The sequence below is a fragment of the Lissotriton vulgaris genome, chromosome 7, assembly GCF_964263255.1.
Source record: "Lissotriton vulgaris chromosome 7, aLisVul1.2, whole genome shotgun sequence".
Taxonomy (NCBI): Eukaryota; Metazoa; Chordata; class Amphibia; order Caudata; family Salamandridae; genus Lissotriton; species Lissotriton vulgaris.
In genome coordinates, this window is record NC_141695.1 from 879,290,495 (window position 1) to 879,314,574 (window position 24,080).

Sequence of the window (24,080 nt, forward strand, 5' to 3'; positions counted from 1 at the left end):
TTGCATTTAGACCATGGTAAGTGGTTTGTCAGCCTACCAGCTGCTCAAAAACGTTGGCTTCTACTCCCCTGGAAATTAGATATATTTTTATGATTCCCACAGTCCTTGCGGGTATTTTACTGTCTTCAAAACAACTATAGGTACTGCAGTTTCTTTAAATGCAAATAACCTTACTAAGTTGCTGAGCAGGTTTAATGATGAATAGACCAACTCACAAAGATTTTTGGCCTAGTTTTCTACCTGCACTTCGGGGTCCTTGTTTGATTTCTCTTCTCAGGAACTCTATGGCTCCAACAGAAGTTCCAGGCAGGGAAAGCTATTGATGCCCCCCCCCCCCCCCCCCATCCAATTAGGGTCTGTTGGCCGTCACCATGACCTGAAATCTCAAATCCAGGAAGAAGTTTCCTACAATCAAACCAGCTGAGGTTCCACTTTTGGACGTGGCAGGGGACTCTTTCAGTCAAACACAAAGAGGGCTGATGCATTTTAGGGGCATTGCCAAATAAATCTTCCATCATCTATTGTAATTCTGAGTTGAAAAACCGATGACTCATCTCAGGGACTATTACCTGCTGAAGAATTTGAGAGACCAAGGCCAAATAAGCATTTATGATAATATTTGATCAATTGCAGAGAGTTTGATTTCAGAGAATGTGGCGAACAGGAGGTTTTCCAGCGTGAATCATTTTCTGGATTAACATGCTGTGCATTATTCTGCCATCTACTGGTTAGGTCCGGAATTGTCTTTTATTTTTTCTCTTGTTTTGGTCGCTGTCAGCCACCATTTGGTGCCAAGTACGTCCTCTGTGTGACGTCAGACGGTATTCTGGAGGTCGACGTGCATGTTAGCCATTTTTCAGATTCTTTTTTACCCCATTCGGTCTGGAAGCAAGACGGGAAACTCCGAAGATTTTTTCATATTTTTCCCAAAACACTTCAAGAAAAAACAAAAAAAGGCTACAGCGAATCACACCTTTCATCAACACCATAAACAGGGACAAGAGTAGAGCTGCGGCGACGACACCACAGAGGACCTCGACGGTCCACAAATGGCGAGGTAGAGGGAACATGGAAAACACCCCTTTCAAGTTTTGTCCCAAGTGCCATCACAAGTACGCTCAATGTGATCCACACGACGTCTGCAACCTGTGCCTGCCCAAGGATCATCAAGACAAGGACTGTGAGGTCTGCACGGAATTCCTGTGGAAAATACTGAGAAGCTGCTGAAACCAAAGAGAGGCCAACTATGCCACGATGTTGCAGACCACTAAGAAGACATCCCTCAAAGACCTGGGTTTCTCCAGCGACGAGGAAGAACATGGAGTCCCAGTGGAATCGCGCACGAGGGATCGGATGTCAAAGTTCTAGAAGGGGACTCCGAAAAAACACACGCTCACAAGAAGGCATGCAAAAAAGCAAAGAAGACAGATAAGGTAAGACATCATATACATCCGTCGGAATCGAAGGGCCACGAACATAAGGCACACACAAGGCAGCACTGATGCTGACCAAAAAGGCGATCGAAGGCCATCCGCGATTAAAAGAACCCCACGGAACCAAACCTGAGGTTACAGAGGAGGGTAGAAGATGCAGAAACAAGGGGCCGAACACGAACCCACAAAGAAAAGCATCAAAACCGGATGTGGCCACTAGCAATTAAAGAAAATCCCCGCCTTTGACCCCGAGAGAGCTCTCGAGGTCAAAAAGAAAAGAAAAAGACTCGAAGACGAAATGGCAATGCTCCTTCAAAAGAAAAAGGAGTTTGACGCATCGCTGAAGCTTTTTCGGATCCCGAAAACTACGGTTGCCAAGCATGCAAACGTTGAATCGGAAGACGCAGAGGGAGAGGAAGAAGGTATCTTCAACTCACCCCCAACACCAGAACCTCTTGGCTAAGATCCAGAGGAATACAGGGACCTACAGGAAGAGGAGGACATCTCAGAGAATTTCGAGGATTCATGGAACAATCTCGACACAGAGAGTCCTGAGGAGGAGATATGCAGTTATCCTTTGAAAGCATCAACTCCAGATGACATAGCTTTCTACAATAGCTTAGTCAAAAGGGCAGCAGACCATTTCGGAGTCGCCCTCTAAGAAGAAAAAGGGGAACCTATGTTTTCTCCTGTAAACACTAGCCCCTGCCATCAAGGGGACTCAATACCTCCAACTACTTATTAGCATACAGGCTCAGGGCAAAGACGCCTTCAAAGAACCAGCTTCAAACAAGGATATAACACCAAGGGTGAAAAGAAATACAAGCCCTCATCAAAGGACCGTAAGTATATCCAGCGAAACACAGTACCAGATTCAATTATTGTACCCGCAGCCAGAAGAAGGGCTAACACATTCTCCAATACCGGTCCTCCACTGTAGAAGAAGAGTAAGAGAATGGACATGACCATGGCACCGTTCACCTCTAGCAAATCCCCAGTAATTTATGGGGTACCGCAGGGCTCTGCGATTAGCCCTATCCTTTTTAATATCTATCTGCAGCCCCTGTTCCCCATCATTAAGTCCTTTGGAGTTAACTTAGTCAACTATGCTGACGATACCCTTTCCCTGGAAGGGAAACACGCAGTCTCCATGGACACGTTCCAGGAGTGCATGCGTAAGACTGCTGGCTGGCTGAGGAGGAACTCTCTGCAGTTTAATGGTGGGAAAACCGAGGTGGTGTACTGCTCCTCGGTTAAGATGTCTAAGCACCTGCCACTGGAGTTTAGGCTCACTCCTGAAGAAGAACCTTTGGTCCCTGTCAACACGGTGCGTAATCTGGGGGTTCTGATGCACGATAACCTCCAAATGGGGTCGCAGGCAAACAAAACCTCCAGCGTGTGCTTCTCTTTGATGCGCATGCTTGGCCAGATACTCCCATTGTTACCAAAGGACTTGCGCTCTCTTGTAGTGAGAAGCACAGTGCTAAGCAGGCTGGATTACTGCAACTCTCTGTACTTGGGAGCACCTCAATACATCCTTCAGGGGTTGCAGAGAGTCCAGTCTGCAGCAGCAAAGATAGTGCTAAATAGGCAACGTAGGTCTTCCACCACAGTGGCCTTAAGAGACTTACACTGGCTGCCTATCAAGGAAAGGGTCCACTTTAAATCGCTCTGTATGGTGCATAGAGCGGTACATGATCGGGGCCCAGTTCCACTGCAGGAAATATTCAGCAGATACCTCCCCAAGAGGCAGCTCCGCTCCTCTAGTTCAAATTTTTTAGACGCTTCCTAGATTTAAGCATTCAAGGATGCGGTGAGGGCCTTTAGTGTGGCTACTGTACATCTATGCAACGAACTATCACAGAGCGTCAGACAGATTGATTTTCTGACCAAGTTCAGAAAGAGCCAGAAAAACCTGGCTCTTTCCCAAGGACTGATCTCCCATTTCTCCGATACTTCGGCCGGCTCGTATGTCGGTTATTTTTTAATCTAAGCGCCAGGATACCCGCAGGGTGGCAGTTTGCGCTATACAAGTAGTTTTTACAATTACAATTGCATGGTGGGGAGAAGAATGGAAAAGTAAGCAGCAACATAGTGGCACATCGCAAATTCCAATGCACAACTAAATAGCTACCAACAGTGGAACGAAATACAGGAGATCCTCAATAAACTGCCCGAAGAGGACAAAAAATGAGCAAGGACAATTGTCCAAGAAGATAAAAATGTGGCCAACACATGCCTGAAGTCAGCCCTGGATGCTGAAGACACTGCCAGTGGGCAAATGTGCACCGGCACCATCCTCAGAAGTCATTCTTGGCTAAGGATATCAGGTTTCAAACAGGAGGTGCAAACCTCCATCATCAATAGACCATTCACTGGGGACGCACTCTTTGGGAAGGAAGTGGATAAATCCCTTCAGCAGATCAAGAAGGACAATGAGACTTCTAGGGGGATGGGAGCCATACAGCAGAGAGGTTCATTTAAAAGAGGTGGTTTCATCAACAGAGAGACCATAAGAAGAGGTGCAGTTGGTCAGGGATAGCAAATGTCACAGCAACCACAAGGTCAAAGCCCTGGACAACAATCAGGTCAACAGGGAAGTTACCGAGGCTGGCAACAACAGCAGAAACAGCCCTTTCGGGGGAGAGGCAGAGGCATAGGCCAAACCCCCAGAGGAATAGGAAATGGCTCTAACTGACTCAGTCACAGAAAGAAACCCACACAAAACACCAGTGGGTGGGAGGATATCCCTTTACTTCAAACAGTGGGAAAATATCACAATATTAAATTTAGTAAAGTACGGGTATTGCATTGAGTTCACAGAAACACCACCTGCAAACCCACCAAAAACAAGAAATTTTCAGAAAGCAGAACTGACACAGATAAATTCAGATATCAAGGAACTATTCAAAAAACAAGCAATAGAAGTAGTACAGAAATAGGAATGTTTCAAAGGAAACTACTCACCACCGATCTTACCACCAATCTCCAAGCAGCCAGGTGCTCCTGCAGACGCCTCGAGAAAACCTGGCGGAACCGGAAAACCATGGAAGACCTCAACAGCTACCAGAACGCCCTGAAGGAATACCACCAGCTTTTAGAAGAGACACCAAGCGGACTTTCATCAGGAACAAAATCCACACCAACGCAACCAACGCTAAAGAACTCTTCAACGTCATACAGCAAGTCACCAAAACCCCCAGCGAAGCCACGGACATCACACCATCAACGGGAACTCTGCAACAAGCTCAGCTCTTACTTCCATCTGAAAATCAAGGCCCTCTACGACAACTTCAGTGAACAGACGCCAAACACCACCCCACGCTCCACCACCACCGACAAAGAGCCGATCATCACCACCTGGAATCCTGCCACCGTCGAACACACCACTGTGACCATGAAGAACACCCACTCAGGAGCCCCCACGGACCCTTGCCCACCTCGCATCTACCACAGGGCTGCCACCTCCATCGCACCCGAACTAGGAAGCACTATCAATGCCTCCTTTGAATCCGGCATCTTCTCCGACGACTGGAGGCGGGCAGAGGTCAAACCTCTCCTCAAGAAGCCCACGGCCGACCCGACAGACCTGAAAAACTACTGGCCCATCTCTCTCCTCCCCTTTGCTGCCAAAGTCACAGAGAGACTCGTAAACACCCAGCTGACCGCATTCATCAAAGGAAACTCCATCCTAGATGCCTCCCAGTCCGGATTCGTAGCAACCACAGCACTGAGACAGCCCTCCTCGCTGCCACCAATGACATTCGCAAGCTACTAGACATGGAGCACACTGCAGCCCCCATGCTTCTTGACCTCTCCACAGATTTCAACACCATCTCACATCGCACCCTCACAGCCAGACTCTACAACGCAGGGATACGAGGAACCGCCCTCTACTGGATCCGATCCTTTCTCTCCAGCAGAACTCAGAGGATCAGACTCTCTCCTTTCCTCTCCGAACCCACACTGATAAACTGCAGAGTTCCCCAAGGATCATCACTCAGCCCCACGCTCTTTAACATCTACATGGCCCCCCTCACCACCATCGTCAGACAACACGGGCTCAGTATAGTGTCCTACGCCGACGACACCCAGCTCATCCTCTCCCTCACAAAGAACCCCGAAGACACCAGACTCTGTTTCCAGGAAGGAATGAGAGACGTAGCCGCCTGTATGAAAAGCAGCTGCCCGCAGCTCAATTCGGAGAAGACCGAGGTACTCATCCTCAGACTCTTCACCTCTGCATGGGACAACTCCAGGTGGTCCTCAGCCCTCGGCAGTCCACCCACCCGGACATGCCATGCAGGGAACCTCGGTATCATCCTCGACTCCTCCCTCACCATGGCCCATCAGATCAACTCCATCGCCTCCACCAGCTTCAACTGCCTTTGGATCCTCCGCAAGACCTTCAAATGGATAACCCCTGAATGTAAAAAAACGGTCACCCACGCACTCCTAACCAGCAGATTGGACTATGGCAATGACCTCTAAAGCGGAATCAACAGAACTCTCCTACGCAGGTTACAGACCATCCAGAACGCTGCAGCCAGACTCGTCCTTGGAACCGCATGGCATGAACACATGACCCAACACCTACGTAACCTCCACTGGCTCCCGTCGAAAATAGAGTGACCTTCAAACTGCTCACCCATGTCTACAAATCCTTCCACAACATCATACCCAAATACCTCAATGAGAGAGTCTCCTTACACGTACTCAAGAGGAACCTTCGCTCTGCGGACCTCACCCTCGCAGAGACCCCCCACATCCGCAAAAACAGAGCAGGGGGAAGAGGTTTTCCCTACGTCGCAACCAGATCCTGGAACGAGCTCCCAATGAACATCAGACGCTCCCTCACCCTCCACACCTTCAGGAAGAACCTCAAGACCTGACTCTTAGACTGAACCGGAGCTGCACCCCCACCCCCACCCCTCAGTGCCTTGAGACCCTCTCGGGTGAGTAGCACACTTTATAAACCCCCGGATTGATTGATTGATTGACTTCCTAGTACCAAAGCAGGACCTGACTCTAGGGCCAATACTGGATTTAAGGTTCATTAACAAGTTCATACAAATACAACGCTTCAAAATGTGCACTCTTCAAAAATTAGTCCCACAAATTTAAAAGGTAGACTATATGGCAACAATAGACCTCAGGACGCCTACCTCCATATCCCTATGAACAAAGGACACAGAAAGTACCTGCGGTTCCTACACAACGGAACACATTATCAGGTCAAAATGCTCCCATTCAGGATAAAATCAGCTCAACGTGTTTTCACAAAGTGCCTAAGCCGCAGTGGTGGTACACCTAAGAAGGAAAGGAATCCAGGTCTATCCATATCTGGACGACTGGCTCCTAGGAGCACACTCAAAGCAGACATGCCACAACCATTTTCAATCAGCCATCCAAACACTACAGGAACTGGGTTTCTCAATAAACCACAAAAAATCTTCCACAAAATCAGAAAATGAAAAAATCTTCCTAGGAGCAAGATTAAACTCAAGGAGTGCGAAGGCATACTCCACACAAAAGAGGATACAAGCTATTCATCAAGAAGCAACCCTCTACCTGAGGGGACAATCTCTGACAGTGAGGAAAGTCATGAAACTAATGGGCATGATGGCATCATGCATCCCACTTATCCCCCACGCACACCTGCACATACTCCCATTCCAAGAATGGCTTACCAACAGCTGATCTCAAGCCACAGGGATTGGGAGGATCTAGTGGTTCTTACACAAAAGGTGCAAGCAGAGATACAATGGTGGGCATCCAACAACATAGCACGGGGACACCTTTCAGGAACCCAACTCCATCTGTGACAATCACCACAGACACATCTCTCAACGGTTGGGAAGCACATTACAACCAGCTGAAAGTCTGTGTTCAATGGAACGAACAGGATTTCATAAAACACATCAACTTCCTGGAAATGAAAAACAGTCTTCCTGGCATTGAAGGCATTCCAGAAACACATCCAGGGGAAAACTATCCTAACCCAAACAGACAATACAGTAACAATGGTCCATCTGAACAAGCAGGGAGGTACAAAGTCCTTTCCCCTGAGCAGACTTGCACAAGAAATATGGAAATGGGCAGTAGCCCAAAGAATCAACCTACAAACAGTGCATCTACCAGGAGTAGACAACATTACAATGGACCAGCTGAGCAGACAGAACAATTGCTCCCACGAATGGGAGTTGAATGAGAAAACAGTACAATACATTTTCAAACTCTGGGAACACCAGTGATATACCTGTCTGAAACACTGCAGAGTAGGAAATGCCAACTCTTTTCCTCAAGGTTTCCACACTGCTTGTCAAAGAGGAATGTACTTTCACTCAACTGGTCACAGACATTTGCTTACGCCTTTCCACCATTACCCCTGATGCAAAGAGTACTAGAAAAAGCAAATCAACCAGGAACAAACATGATCCTCATTGCCCCTCAATGGCCAAGGCAAACATGGTACTCAACACAGCGGCAACTATCCAGGGGGAAAATTATCAAAATCAAAGCAGACAAAGATCTGCTAGCAATGCAACAAGGCCAACTATTTCACTCGGAACCAGCAACGCTGCATCTGGCAGCTTGGCACCTGAGTATATAGAATTTAACCACCTTAAGCTGCCTCTACGAACGATGGAAATTCTAAAAGAGTCAATGAAACAATCAACAAGACAATGCTATGCAGCAAAATGGAAGCGATATACCACCTGATGCACTGCTAACAATAAAAATTATTCTATCAACACACAAGAAACAGTAATCACATACCTCACTGAACTCTTGGACAACAACATCAACTACTCAAGTGTAAAGGTGCATTTTGCTGCCATAGTGGCATACACAAGAGAAAAGTCATGGAAAAGTTTCTTCACAAGACCCGTAATTAAAAGGTTTTTAGAAGGATGAAAAAGGATTGCACCACCCAAAGCAACCCCAGTCCCCGCATGGAGCCTAAATACAGTACTTGCTCAACTGATGGCAAAACCCTTCGAGCCCATGCATGCAGCGGACACATTACTCTAAAGACAACCTTTCTCATTGCTATTACTTCCCTATGGAGAGTAAGTGAGTTACAGGCTCTAACAATACAGGAACCATACCTGCAAATCCATAAGGATAAAGTAATATTAAAAAACAAACCAACACTTCTTCCCAAGGGGGGTATCGAAGTATCACTTGAATCAGAATTTCATCCTACCAGTTAACTTAAAAACCCCAAAGACAATAGGAGAAAGAAGACTCCATACCCTAGATGTAAGGAGAGTGCTGCTGTATTATCTGCAAAAGACAGAACAAATACGCAAAACAAAACAGTTGTTTGTCGTCTAAGTGCATACCAACACAGGCTCACTGGTCACAAAGGCTACAATTGCAAGATGGATAGTACAAACAATACAATCATGTTATGCCTATGCCAAGAAAGAACTAACAATGTGACTAACAGCTCACTACACTAGAAAAAAGGGAGCAACACTAGCTTTCATGGCCAATGTGCCAAGTGACACTATTTGAGCAGCAGCAACGTGGGCATCACCACATACTTTTACCAAACATTACTGTGTGGGCATACAAATGAGTAAGGAAGTTCAAATTGGACAGAAGGTGGTTCAACACCTATATGCAAAGTCTTCCTCTTACCACAGCCCCCCAAACACGGGGGAAACCGTTATGTAATCTAATGCACTGCATGTGAATCCAGAAAAGAATACACGCTGCAAAACGAAATGGTTACTTACCAGAAGGAGTAGTTTTGCAGTTTGAAGAATTTACTGTATTCAAATGCGACCAACCCTGCCTCCCCTACAAGAAAAACAAACAGGTGGGGAAGCAAGTGATTACATCAGTTATTTAATAACCATCTCAAGGACTATTAGCTTCTGTGGGTTGAAATGGGTGAGTGCACATCAGTTAGTAGTTCCTCACATAACTATGTTTTGCTAAATGTTGGAATGTGGTTTCATAACTGGTTACTCCAGAGCCTGCATAAGTTCTGGTGGTGTCTAGTGCAACAATCTTTTTTGGCGCCCTCCCCATGACCTCCTCCTCATATTCCCTCACTACCACTTGGCAAAATAGCCCCTCGTCTCTCCATAGCCCCCTCTCACATACGTTTCATTTGTTTTAAAGCGCTGATAAAGGCTGGCTTTACTAATCCGCTCAGCTTTTCACACAAAATACAGACCAGTTCTTTGCAGGAGACATATTAACCCTCTGTGCTACTTTATGGTGAGTCAAAACTGCAACTAGAAAAAAACTCCTTTCTCTCTCTGTAGCAGGAACATTAATCACAAGAGTTATTTTTACATTTTTATTGCTGGCTGAAAGCTAGATGCACAAAGAACTCTGCAGCAGGTGCTATTAAATGTTATGTTATTGCTAAACACAATGACCACCCCCACACGGTCAGTGCCTCGTCTCCAGGTCAGCGCCCAGTGCGGCCGCACAGGTCTCACCGCCTTAAAGCAGGCCCTGGCTTAGTCTGTCTTTGTGATCCCCTAAACGATGGCTATTCTAATAAGAATAAAACCATTGAGCTAAAGAATGGATACTTCCGAGGTCACAATTAGTAATGGCTGGCTCTAAGTGTGTGTGGAAACACAGGGAATCATTGTGAAGCAATGGGCAACTCATTAATTAAATACCCGCTAATTTCGGACCACCCATCAGCACTTTATATTAAAGCATCAAGTGGGTATGATGCTCCAACTCAATAAGTCTCAGACATGAAAAATCAGAGGATCAGAAATGGTCCTGTGTCTCAAGAATGACAGGTGTCTGGGCCACTCTAGGGGCGAACCCCAGGGGAACCAGCATGGTGGTCCAGCCTCATCTCTCTGTTGCATTCTCTGCTATGCTGATGCTCCTCGAGAGGCTCCAGAGACCCAGCGCCTCTTCCGATGTGGGAGAACAGGAATACACATCCTAGAGTCATGATGATGGCAGGGATGTGGCGAGAGTGGAGCAGTGGAGAGTCCAGGTGAATCAATGGCTGGAGCTCTGCAGGGCGCCCTGAACACCTCCACTATCTTTGTAACTCATGTGACTTCAGAGGGACAGTTGTTCTCGTTAACCAGCTATCAGTAACATTTATAACATAGGAAAATATATATATAGAAATGCAAAGTTGCCTTTTACCTGTTAGTGGTCTGTTTGCTGCGAAGGAAATGTGCATACATGTTTTCTTTTTCTTGAACAGGTGTGCCTCCAGCTTCAAATGCATTTACACCATAGTCTGCAAAACTCTGTCACAAATGTGAACATATTATGTGCCGGGTTTAAAATAACTGCTTTTATGTTGGGACCTCAAATCACTTGTGTTTGCATTTGTTACTGCAGGACACTCTATGTTGTATGTCTTAAATATCTGTTAGCATTCCGTTGACTGTAGCTTAATATTTAAAGAGGTGCAATCTTTCTGATGATCATGCCTGTGATCAGGAAGAGTATGTTAGTTGAGCAGTACTCTATGTTGATGCCAAGGCAGAGTTGGAAGTTGTTTAACTCCTAAACAAATGGCTTGATTTAATGATCCACATTTTTCCAAATAAGTGTCATGTCATCAACATTCAGGTGATAAGTTGCTGCACCTATCATTAAAAGAGAAGTTCTCTGCAAGCCTGAATCTCATTAGGCCATTTATGTTAGTTTCTAAAACTTTCATCTTACATTTTTTTTTTCATTGTGTCAGTGAGGTGCATATTCCAGTCTGCAAGATTGAAAAATCAGTTTCCCATTCTCATTAACGAAGATAATAATATAAATGAAATACATATATCCCCCAGAAACAAATTGAGACCTGTTGGACCTGACACTTTTTTCAGGGTCACCCCCAGTATTTGCCTTCTATGGCTGAACCCGACTTTTTTGGCAGTTGGCATTAGGATTCCGTGCACTTTTTCCTGCAAACCAGTGCTAAAGTGCTTGTGTTCTCTACCTAAAACATGTTACATCTGGCTTACACCTAATTGGCACATTTGATTTACTTGTCAGCCCCTAGTCAATGGTGCTACATGTACCAAGGGGCTGTAAATTAAATGCTACCAGTGGGCCAGCAGCACTAATTGTTCCATCCACTAAAGTAGCCTTTAAAAATATTTCTCAGGCCTGCCACTGCAGTTTGGAATGCAGATTTAAACTGCCAATTCACCTTGTCAAAATAAACCTTTTGCAAGGCTGAAAACTTTATTTTAAATACTTATAAGTCACTCATAAGATCGGCTCTGATAGACCTGCATCTTTTGACGCGGTTTCCCCAGTCTTTTTGATTCTGACCTCCTGTTTTTAACTTTATGCTGAACTTTGTTTTTGATGAGTTTGGGACTCTGGACAGTTTACCACTGCTGAACAGTGCTAATGTGCATGCGCTCTGTGTCTAAAATATAATGGCATTTTGTTTCTTCATGCATGTCATATTTGATTTACTGATAAGTCCCTAGTACAGTGCACTTCATGTGCCATTGGCTTGTAAATCAAATGTTACTAGTGGGTCCGATTGTGCCACCCATAGGAGCAGGCCTTGCAGAGTCTGCAGGTGTAGTTTTAAACTGCTGTGTCTACCTGGCAAGTGCACCCACTTGCCACGCCCAAACCTTCCCTTTTTCTAGATGTAATGGACCCCTAAGGTAGGCCCAAGGTAGCTCAATGATTCAGAAAAGGGGGTGGTGATGAACAGAGTGTCTGAATTAAGCAGACCACTCTTACCCAGTCCAAAGATCGGGCTTGATCCATCACCGTTATTTATCTCACTGCACCATCCCAGCTCAGAACCTGGCTATATGCAAATCAGTCTGTCCCTGGCCCAGTGCATCTGGGGAACAGGGCAGACTAAACTACCAAGCCAATTCTTCACCAGAAAGGAGACAAGCTACCGGGGACCGGTTTCTGGCATTTCAGCCGTCTTCGGCCCGGCTTGCTTGAATCCTGATGGTGCAGTGAGAAAGGGACTCATGTCTGAGTATACCCTGCCACACCTATAGTGGCCAAAAACGATTCAGAAAAGGGGGTGGTGATGAACAGAGTGTCTGAATTAAGCAGACCACTCTTACCCAGTCCAAAGATCAGGGCTTGATCCATCACCGTTATTTATCTCACTGCACCATCCCAGCTCAGAACCTGGCTATATGCAAATCAGTCTGTCCCTGGCCCAGTGCATCATGGGAACAGGGCAGACTAAACTACCAAGCCAATTCTTCACCAGAAAGGAGACAAGCTACCGGGGACCGGTTTCTGGCATTTCAGCTGTCTTCGGCCCGGCTTGCTTGAATCCTGATGGTGCAGTGAGAAAGGGACTCATGTCTGAGTATACTCTGCCACACCTATAGTGGCCAAAAACGATTCAGAAAAGGGGGTGGTGATGAACAGAGTGTCTGAATTAGCTCCATGGGCAGGGTGCACTGTATTTAAAAAGGTAGAACATGTGCTTTTCAGTAGGGCTGTACCTGTCCACTCACAAAGAGCTGCATACTCCTCTGTAGTGTCTCAAGAGCCGGGGCCAGGAAGGGAAGGGTCTTGTGCACTACAACAACCTTTCTTTGAAGTCTTCCTACTTCAAAGGCTAACATGTGTATAAGTACTGGACTTCTGATAACCTACACTGAGAACATTTCTGGACTGAGGACATTGTGTGAGGAAGAAGAGCTATTGTGCTGCCAGGAGGGACTGCCACTTTACTGCTTGCTTTGCTGCATTGGCTTGCTGCTTCTTGCCTGGGAGGACGAAAACAGGACTTTACTCTCTACATCCTGCTTTCCCCAAGGGCTTGACTGAGCTTGCCTCCTGTTGCTGAAGTCTCACGGCCATCAAAGAATTCACTAGCCTCTTGTTACCAGCACCAGGGCTCCTCTGCTGTGAGTCCTGACCTGCTAAGTGGTGCAAAATCTTATCCTGGGCCCTTGGAAGTAAATTTTGTGCTGCAACCAAGAAACTGATGCATCAACTTCAAAAAGTCAATTCAGGTACGATGCGTCCCTGCAGAATAGAAGCATCCCCACTGGCTGCGCCAAAGGCGTGGACACCGCTTGCCAAGTGCGCAAAGCAACAACCTAGACTTTCAATATAGCCATGACTTTGCCGCTGTGCTACCAAAGAACAACCACTGCGTGAGTCTTGAGTCCCACCTCACCGAAGTCTGTGACACACCTCTCTGACTCCAATGCAGCCCTGGCCCTGTGTGGCTTTCACCCAATGCATCGCCTATAGCCCAGACATTTTACTACAGTGCCATAGAATTGATGAATTGCGCTGTTGACATTAACACCACATCGCCTTCAGGAACCGAGGTCTTCCCAGAGAAATAATGCTTCAACTACCCTGCACTGCCTTAAGAAACTGAGGTATCACCTACATCCGAAATGCCTCACCTCCTCGGAGCCCCGCATCGTCTTTGATTTCCGTTGCATTTAAGGTACTGTGAAGGGGTCTGCATGACGTTTGTATCTGGCTCACGCTCCATCAAAGTTGGACTGAACTTTTGTATTTGTCTCGGTCAAGTGCAATCAGATAGCCCCAGTTGGAGCTATTGACTTATCTTATTTTAATCTTTAAAAATTCATATTTTGACTTGTGTATGTTGGATTATTGTCAGATGTTTTACCCAGATATTTTTTAGTTATTGTCTACACTGGTGTGGAGTACTTTTGTGGCGTTTACACTGTGTTACTGTGTGCGCACTAATAGTTTGCACATGGCCTCTTTAGTTTAGCTTGACTGCTCTGTGCCAAGCTACCAGAGGGTAAGCACAGGTAACCTTTTAGTGTGTACTACACTTACCCTGACTAGAGTGTGAGTCCCTACTTGGACAAGGTTCATACCTCTTCCAACTAGACACCCAAGTTCTAACAGGCCTTAAAGGCTCATCAGGCAGCGTGCATTGCATCTAAAATGTAGGACATGGCTACTTACTTTTTACATGGCCAAACAGTGAATATATCCTTTTCCACAGTTGTATGGCCTATCTCCCCCACTGACTAACACTGGGTTACCGTATTATATTTAATAAGTGCTAGCTTTAGATTGGGAGTAGATAGAGCTGTGTAGTTTACAGTTAAATTAATTGTAATTAAAATCATTTTTAAAGGTGAAGTTGGATTTTAAGTTACAATTCAGAAAATGCCACTTTTAGGAAGTTGGCATTTTCTTGTCCCAACCACTTGCCCCTTCTTCCATGTGTCCTGTGTCACCTGACTGTAAATGGCCCTGCTGACGGGGTTTGTGTATTCCTTCTAGAAAGTGGGCTTATGTGTGGACATAATGGACCATTCTAACAGGATGGCTGGGGAGGAGCTTCACCCAGCCCTACCTGCACTTCAAAAGGTTTTGCCTCCTAAACACACAAAGGAATCCGACATCAGACCTGCCCTGCTTTCTGTCACTCCCAGACAGTTTGGAGGCTTGATAGAACAAGGGGAAGAACTTTCCAGAATCAGATGTGGGGGTAGGACAGGCAGTCCCCAACATAAAGGCTGGCACCAGATATAAACGTAGGATTTCCTGAGCCACTCATCAGAACACCTCCGGACTTGTGGAAGTTACAGAAGAAAAACTGCACTGCTACTTGAGCACACTGCCTTGCTGTCTGAGGAGGAAGATTAGACCTGCTTACCTTCATCCCAGGCTACCAGAGTGACTACAAAGTTTAGTTGGCTGACTTCCCGTTTGAGCAAAAGGGGCACCACAAGCTACAGAGTCCTCCCTGCAATTGTCCAGCTGACTTGTAGCATTGGCCCTGTCTGCTCCCACAATTGGACTTTGCTGAGCCATGCTAGCCTCTGCTTGAGTGAGCCTCTTATTCCCAAGAGGTTCCTTCTTCAAGTCCTGAGCCCTTGGTTGACATCGTATTGTATTGTAATGCTCCAGTGAGACCAAGTCTTTTTGCTACAGCAACCGCAGTGACGACTGGCAACACAAGTGCTACACTTGGAGTTTCAGTATTGACCGCCAATGTGAAGCTCAGGCAAGAACAACCCATGACGCCTGACCAGTTCTTTGAGCTACAGCGACAACAGCCCATGATGCCCACCCATTCTTTGTGCTACAGCGAGGATCAGCCACTCCACTTCTCATTCCTCCACGGCAAACAGAACTCTTTGCTTCGGACTTGGGAAGTAACTCTTCAGCTGGACTAACCTGGGCTCGGCCTGAACCAGATGACTGCGAGTGGTGCTTTGTGCTATAAGGCGCTATTTTTACCTAATCAGATTGAATATCTCTGGTTCCAATGATTGGATTTTTTGTAAATCTGGTATCATTTTATTTATTATAATTCCCTATATTTTTCTACATTTTTTAATTAGTTTGGAATTATGATTGTGTTGTGTTTTCACTTAATTACTGTTTGTGTGCTGCAAAAATACTTTGCACTTTGCCTTTAAGTTAAGCCTGACTGCTTTTGTGACAAACTACCAGATGGTTAAGCACAGGTTAGTTTAGTGACTTTTGAGGTTCACCGACAAGGAACGTAGTTATTGGTTGAGTGGGTTTCCACCCCCCTCAACCAATAACCCAATTTATTCAATTCCATTTTCAGATTTGCATAACGTATGATTTACTCTGAGCTTTCAATTATTTATTTGCTATTTGGACTGAGTGTATTGCTCGAGTCTCGACTAAGTAACACAGTAGTGAAGCTCTTGTCATGAGAAGCTCCTATTACTTTCAGCATAAGCGTGCAAGGTAGTTTACCTATCAAAATTAACCTTGAAAGAAAATTGCTTATTTCATTTTCAGCCTCTCGAGGCATGGTGTTTCACTAACCCAATGTGCAAAGACTTTACCAGATTACAGACAATGAACAGTCAAAATGCAGTGTCCCTTGACTGGATTTACGTTTTATGCCATTTGATCAGGGACATTAGCCTACACGGCATTAAGATTGAAGGTAGCCAGGAAAGGGGAGAGGCTGTACATTTTTCAGCCAGTTTGGCTGTCTGTGGTGGAGTTCATGCTTGGAATGAATCTCATCATTTGCTTCGTTGCTTCGTTTTATTGAGCTTGGGGGAGGGGTTGAGGGCGTAATTGGATCCCAGCAGTAGTGTACATCCACGAACTGTCTGTGCTCTTGCTGTATGGATTTATGTAACATGAGCAGTGCATCCCCTCTCTGGTCCGTCAGTGTTCTCGTGAGTGATCTTATGGCTCTTTTCTCTGGTGTCGTGAAATTTGCGATGTGTTAGTATTTGTTGAAAACTAGGCTTTTTCCTCTTTCCTGTGGGAATTGCACCAAGCATCTCTGGACTGTGTCAACCTGCCGAGTACTCAAACTTGCAAAGGTAGTACATTGAGAAAAAATAGCGCCAGTGATTCATCGTAGAAAATGTTATGTCCTGGAAAAGTGTAAATAGTAGACCCTAGACAGTCTAGCATTTAAATGTATATATATATTGTCTTTTTCGATAACATCCCACACACAGCTTGGCTTAACAATTCTTTCTTCAAGATACCAGAATGAAATATGCTGTTTAGGACGTACAGCTAACTGTACGCATTATCATATTTTATTTAATAATGACCCTTCTATCTTCATGTGGCCTTCATGAATGGGAGTGTAAGCTCTCTTTGCCAAGAGACAGTGTGTGCATTCTCCTAGAACTCCTCACCCATAATTCATAAGATATTGCTCCAGTGTTCTTCCTTTGCATGTTGGGTCTCAAGGCCATCCCCCTAAGGGTCTTAACCGGGCAGTGAAGAGGTTGCATGGGATATAAGGTGGCGCACCTTGCAGATGGGGTCTCACTGTGGGCTCCCAATGTGTATAATACAATTCCTCTTGATTGTAAGCAGAGTCTTCTGATATATGTCTTGCAGGAGGATGACAACGGCGAAGGTCGCTTCAGCTTTGCGGCCTATGGGATGGGCCCTGCCTGCCTCCAAGCTAAAGATGGTATCTCCATCAAGGGCACCAACAACAACACAGCAAAACCACCGCCACCAGCCGGCAAATCAGATGATGAGATGCGTAAGCTCTTCATTGGTCGGGCCAAGCAGATTGACAAGTTTTCTCGCATCGGTTTCCCTCTGGTCTTCCTCATCTTCAACACCTTCTACTGGATCATTTACAAGATTGTGCGCAGCGAGGATGTCCACAAGCAGTGAGGAGCCCACGGGGTTGGCGGGAGGGCAGGACTGAGGTGGAGAGAAAGGGGGAACTCTGGAGGAGCCCTCAACAGTCTGTGCAATAGCAATGCAGCAATGCATGAAATTAAGGAAGTGGCAATATGTAACAAATTCAGCAAACAAAGGGGAGGGAGCCTCATTTATAAACATTTGGAACTAAGGTTGCGTGCTGGAGGGGGCAGGCACATCATAACGTGTTCGAGGTCGGAGTGAGGGGGTGAAGAGGGGGTTGTTAAGCAAACATTGAAATGAAAGACAGCTCACTTTGCACCGGGAAGGGCAGAAGCAGTGTTAATATATTTATTATAATATCATCATAATTAATTATGCAAACGAAAAAGGAAAAAGACACACTTTTTGATGGCTATTAACGAACTCCGAATCCCACGTTACACCCTCAATGTGGGGTGGTTGTTCAAGTGTATGCAGACATCTTTATTTTTACGCTTTTGGGGAGGCCATGTTTGGGTTTTAAAAGCATGCATAATGAAACCTTGGAGTTTAATTTTTGAGGGTAGGGAATTTGGGGACACAGAAAGAGACCTATATTCTCCTGACAATTCCTTCTAAAGTGTGCCAAAAAATGAAGCGTGGGCAACCTGCCTTTTGACGCGGAGGGTGCTGACTGTATGCAATTGCTTTTGTGCGTGAGTTAGCTTTTTCTATTTCCATTCCTAAAGCAGTTGATAAATGTGCATCTTGCCAGCACTAGATCTTTCACCAACACAGTCCCTCAAACCAGAAAAACTCATTTTACATCATTTTGTATGTTAAGACTCAAGACCTGCAATGGATGGAGAGCTGAAGAAGAGCAGTTCAAATAGGGTGACATTATTGTGAGTCGACCGCAGTCATCAAAGAGGCACCAGTGTGCAAAAACTTTCAGAAAGCTAACTGCGGCATCATGGTCCAAACAGGTGCCTCAGTGGGTTTACAGCCACAAATTCTGACCGAGTAAGGGGACTTTGTGACGCTAAGAAAGGATGGATGGGCGAGAGGAAGGTGGACCTTTGCTTCTGTCTTTTGCCGCCTCGCCTGTGTAGTTGCCGGATCCCGAATTGCATTGATACAGCTGTTTGTGAGAGTTGAAATCCAACTTGACACTGAAGCAGTCTGGTTTCTATCTGCTCATCAGGCATACAATGATAGGCGAGGTGATGAAGAACCCTTGATAATGTGCCAAATCCTCTGTAGACAGAAACTGTAGAAGCAAAATGAAGCAAAGGGTAAACAACATCCTAGAAATGTGCTCTACTGGCTTGAGGCTACATCCTTAGCGCAGCGCTTTGGACGGCTCTCCTTTGCAGACAGAAGCACTAGAAGCAAAATGAGGCAAAGGATAAACCACACCCTAGAAATGTGCTCTACTGGCTTGATGCCACATCCTTAGCGCAGCGCTTTGGACGGCTCTCCTTTTAATTGTCAAATCATCTATTCATCCTCTTGCATCGTAAAAGAAGAACATTGTAGAATAAAGTGCTGGTGCCTCTCCAACCACAAGCTAGCACCATCTAATCGATTCTGTTAAAAAACATCATCTGATCAAGTGGTAGTGTCTGCCAAATAACTGTCCTGCACAAAAATCCCAGAGCCTGATTCACTGCACATGAAAACAACTCCATCACCTGAAAGTGCCAACACCCTTCAGATCCTGTCCTAAGAAACACCCTCTGCTAAAGGGCTAGCACCACCTGAACCATCCAACAACCATTCCATGAATTGCCAGTGCCAGCCCGATCCCTCTAAAAGAAGCGTTCTGTGTGATCTTGACCAATAAACATTGTAGCATAAGCTGCAGGCGACAAAAAAGAGTGAGTACCCGCCAGATACCACTGGAAGAAGCACCCCATTATAATGAAGACGTGAATGTCGATCCTGCTCTAAGAAGTATCGTTTAATTACATGTCGGAGACTGACTTTCCCATCATGGATCCATCACAGACTGTTCTCCCATCCACATGTTTGTAATTTCTCATCTCAACATCTTGCTCTTCACTGGACTGTGCACATTTTGTACTACTCTCTCTGTCAAACCATCCCCAATTATGCTCAGTTTTCCCTTTCTCTGCATGCACCCCTCTTTTCAACAGTCTACGAATTTCCCATCTAACGTCTTACAAAGTTGCATCTTTTTATTTCTACAAGTTTCATTTGTTATTTTTTGTGCTTACAACCTGTGCCCTCCAGTTGTGTGTTTCTCTTTCCATTTGTATTCAGCCGTGTTGCTTTCTATGCATTCTCCCCAGATGCTGAACATTTCTTATTTTGCAGTAGCCTGCACTTGTTGCTTTTTCACTTTTCTCCAATTATTGCATGTGTGTCTGTCTAGCTGCACTGTCTCATAGCTGTGTGGTACTCTTTCCAACTGTACCCTCTAGTTGCTTAGTCTTGTTCTTTTCATTTGTGCCTCTAGGTGCATGTTACTGTTTCTGCATGTACCTCGTGATGCTGTGGGTCTCTTTTTTCACCTGGATCCTTCAGTAGTTCTATGTGTTTTTTTCTAACCCTCAATGTGTGGCTTGTTGCTGGTTTTACCGCTACCCCAGTTGTTGGTTCTTACTCTTTCAATCTGTTCACAGTTTCATATTATTCTTTCTAATTGTACTCTCCATGCGTTATTTGTTGCTCTTTCTACTTGTACCCTTCAGTTGCCGCTTCTTCCAAGTCCCTCTGACATCGTTAAATGTCTCCCTCCCTTCCATCACTATATTGACACCAATATGAAAACTGTGTTTGTTCTTGTTCACCGACATTATTTCAGAGATGGGAAAGGACCTATCACAGAGACACCACAGAGCACCTACTGTGGATATTATGCTTTTTACCGAAGAAATTTGATTTTAACAATACGCCTGGCATGGAAGGTAACTTTGGGACTATTAACGTTCTGTAGAAAGAAAGTAAATATTTCGGCCCAGCAGAAATGCCAACCCTCTTCATGTGTATCCGCCATATCAGGTTTGTGAACATCTACTTCTCGTAGTAGCAGAACCAACTTGTGCAACAAGACTGAATTGATTTCGTTGGCAAGGACCCCCAGTTAAGAACCTCCTCTGATATGATACACCAATTCTTTAGGCCTGCAGTGGGATTCGGTATTGAGAACTTGCTTGACATATGCACATCTTTCTAGGATTACTGTACCTTGTTGGATGGCTGTTTGTTGGGCACACGCTATGCAATATTATGCACTGAAATAGCTTCAAAAGTGTGTTTAAATGCGTAAAACAGGATACACTGTTGCATTCAGAGATGTAGGCTTGGTTGTAGGCTCCCAGTAAGAGAGACACAGCTGAGCCCTGTGCCTGTTGGTCTGGAATAGTCAGACCTCTTCAGTTGGTGGGACAGGGGGGGTAGGGGTGTACGATATCAAGTTTTGAATGACAGGATATAGATATAGTTGACATATTTTCATGTGCTAATATTTAAACAAGTTCCTTCTACTGTACTCAGGTGAGGATCAGTATGTCTCTGCTGTTTAAGGACACAATTTCTGCCATTTGCCAAGATCACCCCCACACGCCCTTCTCCAGCTCTGCAGAAAGGATCACACGTCTGATACATTGAAATTGGTTATTATAATGATGAAAAATGCTGTTGTTGAAATGTTTTGGATTATATACATAGCTTCTATGCAAATTCTATAGGAAAGAGAAGGTACATAATATGTTTGAGACAACATACTGAATTACTACATAAATGTTAAGTGAAGAACATATTCCTTGATTTGCAAGTTCTCCGCGCTGTTGAGGGTAATCTCATGCATACGTCCTTTTATGGAGCTTCCCAATCAAAATGGTGATTAACGTACTAATCAGAAGAAAATGTCTGAAACTTGATAACATGCTGTTAGTCAGGTGTGATCTTGTGTGAACATCCTATGAAGGGGGCTTGCCGCCGGCTGGAACCTGTTGGAATGTAAATAGGGGTGCGTAGTTCAAAACGTTGTCTTCTCAACTCAGAAGGGATGATTCTTCCAGCTCAAGCACTTTTACTACAAATATCGAGAATAGCACTTGGATTGAGGGGAACTGTAACTCCCACTGGCCGTGTCTGCACACAATTTCTGCAGTCAGGTCACACTAACATCTTATCTGCAAGTCTACCAATCTCATCATTGTTATCATACCAATTTTGACTTAGAGGTCAAATAGAATATTGTTATTTTGACAATCAGGAGCCAACTACATCATTGTCGTCACAGTGTTTATGAGGGGTTTCAACCGCAAAATTCATTATTACCATGACACTCATGGGTGAAGAGGTGGCCGTAGCACTGTCACCATTAAATCTTTAGGCATTCGGCACTCGGCTTCCCAATGGGTTCTCAATCTCTACCCCAATGTAAAAAGAAGAGGGGCATACTGCAATCTAGTCATCAGTTTAAATGTTTCTGTAGCTTAATCTGGTCCAAGTGACTGGGGTATCATTAATTGTTAATTGGATAAAGCTGTATTGGAATCTCTCCATTAATGTACAGCACAAAGTACAGCAATGACGGAGCAGTCAACCAGGTGGCAATGATGGAAGCCAATCACTTCGTAATCATACTGCCAATCTTTACCGTACAGCCAATCACAGCAGTAATTGTATTGCAGCAACAGGTAATAATCACAGAGAGTGTATCTTTCTGATGATTGCCACATGCAAAAATGTACTGAAGGGTGACAAGTTAGCTGTTATTGCATTAGGATAGTGAAACTGTAATATCCACATTCTTCTGAAACATATATGCAAACATTTGTGACTGTTAAGAATTGAAGGTGGACAACACTGCTTCGGATGCATACTGCATGGGGCCGCCTCACACGCCATGACTGGAGGAGGCTGCTCTAAAGGATCTACTCCGTGGGCTATCATCAAGAGAGTCTTGGCACGGTCACGCAGAGCTAGAGCGCGCCCTGGGGCAACTTCCCTAAAGCTAGACTGTGCCCTGGGGCAACTCCGCTAAAGCTAGACTGTGCCCTGGGCACACACTCCACTGCTACACCAGGCTGCGGCCAGATACTTCCATTCTGGGCACTCAATGTACACTCCTCCGGATCTAGACCAGCTAGTAGGAAGACTTTCCCAAGAGTACTTCTAGTGTGAGATTTTCCCTAGAAAATTATTTGTAAGAGTGATGGCACTAAATCTATTGGGTAGTGTTAGGGAGTAGATTGGATGAATGATTCCTCGAAATGTGGGTTTTGTGGGAATTGAATCTTAGGGGTAAAAAGTGTGTTGTATTAATTGCACACCCGATTCAGCAGAAGATGACATATATTAAAAACATTATTTTAGATAATATTTTGGCAAGGGGTTTTATAAACTGGTCCAAAAGGGGGTTTGGTTTGTCAGGGACAGGCACATCCCAATAAACAGCCGATAATAAAAGCAGTTTTATTACATTGCTATGCTAAAGTGTTGATAATTGCTTTAACTAGAGTGCAGAGAGGCCACCCAGTTATTCTCCTTCTATAGCTGAACTTTGATTAAATAAGACGAGAAGACAAATATCACCCCATCTGGAGCCTACAATTAAAATGTTGACACTTCAGAATAAAACTGAAGACCATAACCCTACGTCGGCTTCAACCTGTTGCCCAAGTTATACTGTAAGCTGTGAACAGCTATCGAGAGATTTTTACCAGACGCACAGTTTTTATCATTACTTGCTTTCTAAATGTTATGTGCGTTTACTCCTAGGCCTACACCAACAAATCCAGTTAAACAGACACACACAAGAATTTTACAGCTTGCTTCTTGTCCTTTTCTGTCACATCTGTTTACAGAACAACACAACTTTCAGTTTCTTAATGAAACAAGAGATTTCTGAAATGTAACTAAGTGACCAATCTTGTTACCATATGATTCAGCCGTCACAAACATATTTTTCAGTTAGTCTTTGTGCCTATGCATTGCCTAGCAGCGGCCAACAATTGTAGTGCTATCGCTATTCCATCTTTATTCGTGAAAGTTATATCCTACTCTGTGTAAACCAGCCAGAGTTAAACCCAAGCCCAACCGCAGGAAGGACTCTGAATAGATTGCTTCATTAGTAATCAGACTCCTGGATCATTATACAAGCACTAATCCTAACACTTAATGAAGGCCTCGAGGTATAGTTTCAGATAGGTAAATATCACACTTGGCAGTCTTTTCAAGACTAGCATGACAGATCTTCCTGCTTGTTCCAGTGTCAACAACTCTCTAAACTAGGTCTTACGGTCGGTCTTGAAATCATAGACTCGAGTGCCGCAAAGAGGTTATATGATAAAACTTTATAAAGCATTTGATCAATAAATAAACGAGAATCCAGGTAGACTTTACTAGGTCTATTCCAGATACTAGGCAGATTACTCCACCATTTCGTCAGACCATAGCAGGCTTCTTTAGAGCTAAACTAACTTAATGACATACTCATCCTGAGCTGTCCCAGGCTATAGGCGGGCTGCCTTGGACCAAGGCCAGTGACTGGGTAGACTCCTTCAGAGGGGGACTCGAGTGTGGACAGACTCTATAGTTTCATTAGATTTTGAATGT

The 24,080-nt window shown here is 44.8% G+C and overlaps 1 protein-coding gene across 3 annotated transcripts in view; it reads left to right on the forward strand.

Moving 5' to 3' along the window:
* Positions 1-22,181, forward strand: part of GLRA1 (glycine receptor alpha 1) — a 390,673-nt gene extending 368,492 nt beyond the window's left edge. For 2 of the 3 annotated variants that reach the window (XM_086931265.1, XM_086931267.1), the window contains one exon: positions 17,247-20,883. In XM_086931265.1, coding sequence (XP_086787391.1) covers positions 17,247-17,534 — 288 coding nt within the window. In that variant the 3' untranslated portion in view covers positions 17,535-20,883. Of the gene's footprint in view, positions 1-17,246 lie in introns of all 3 variants that reach the window. The other variant, XM_086931266.1, reaches the window with a different exon arrangement.
* The last annotated feature ends 1,899 nt before the right edge of the window (positions 22,182-24,080 follow it).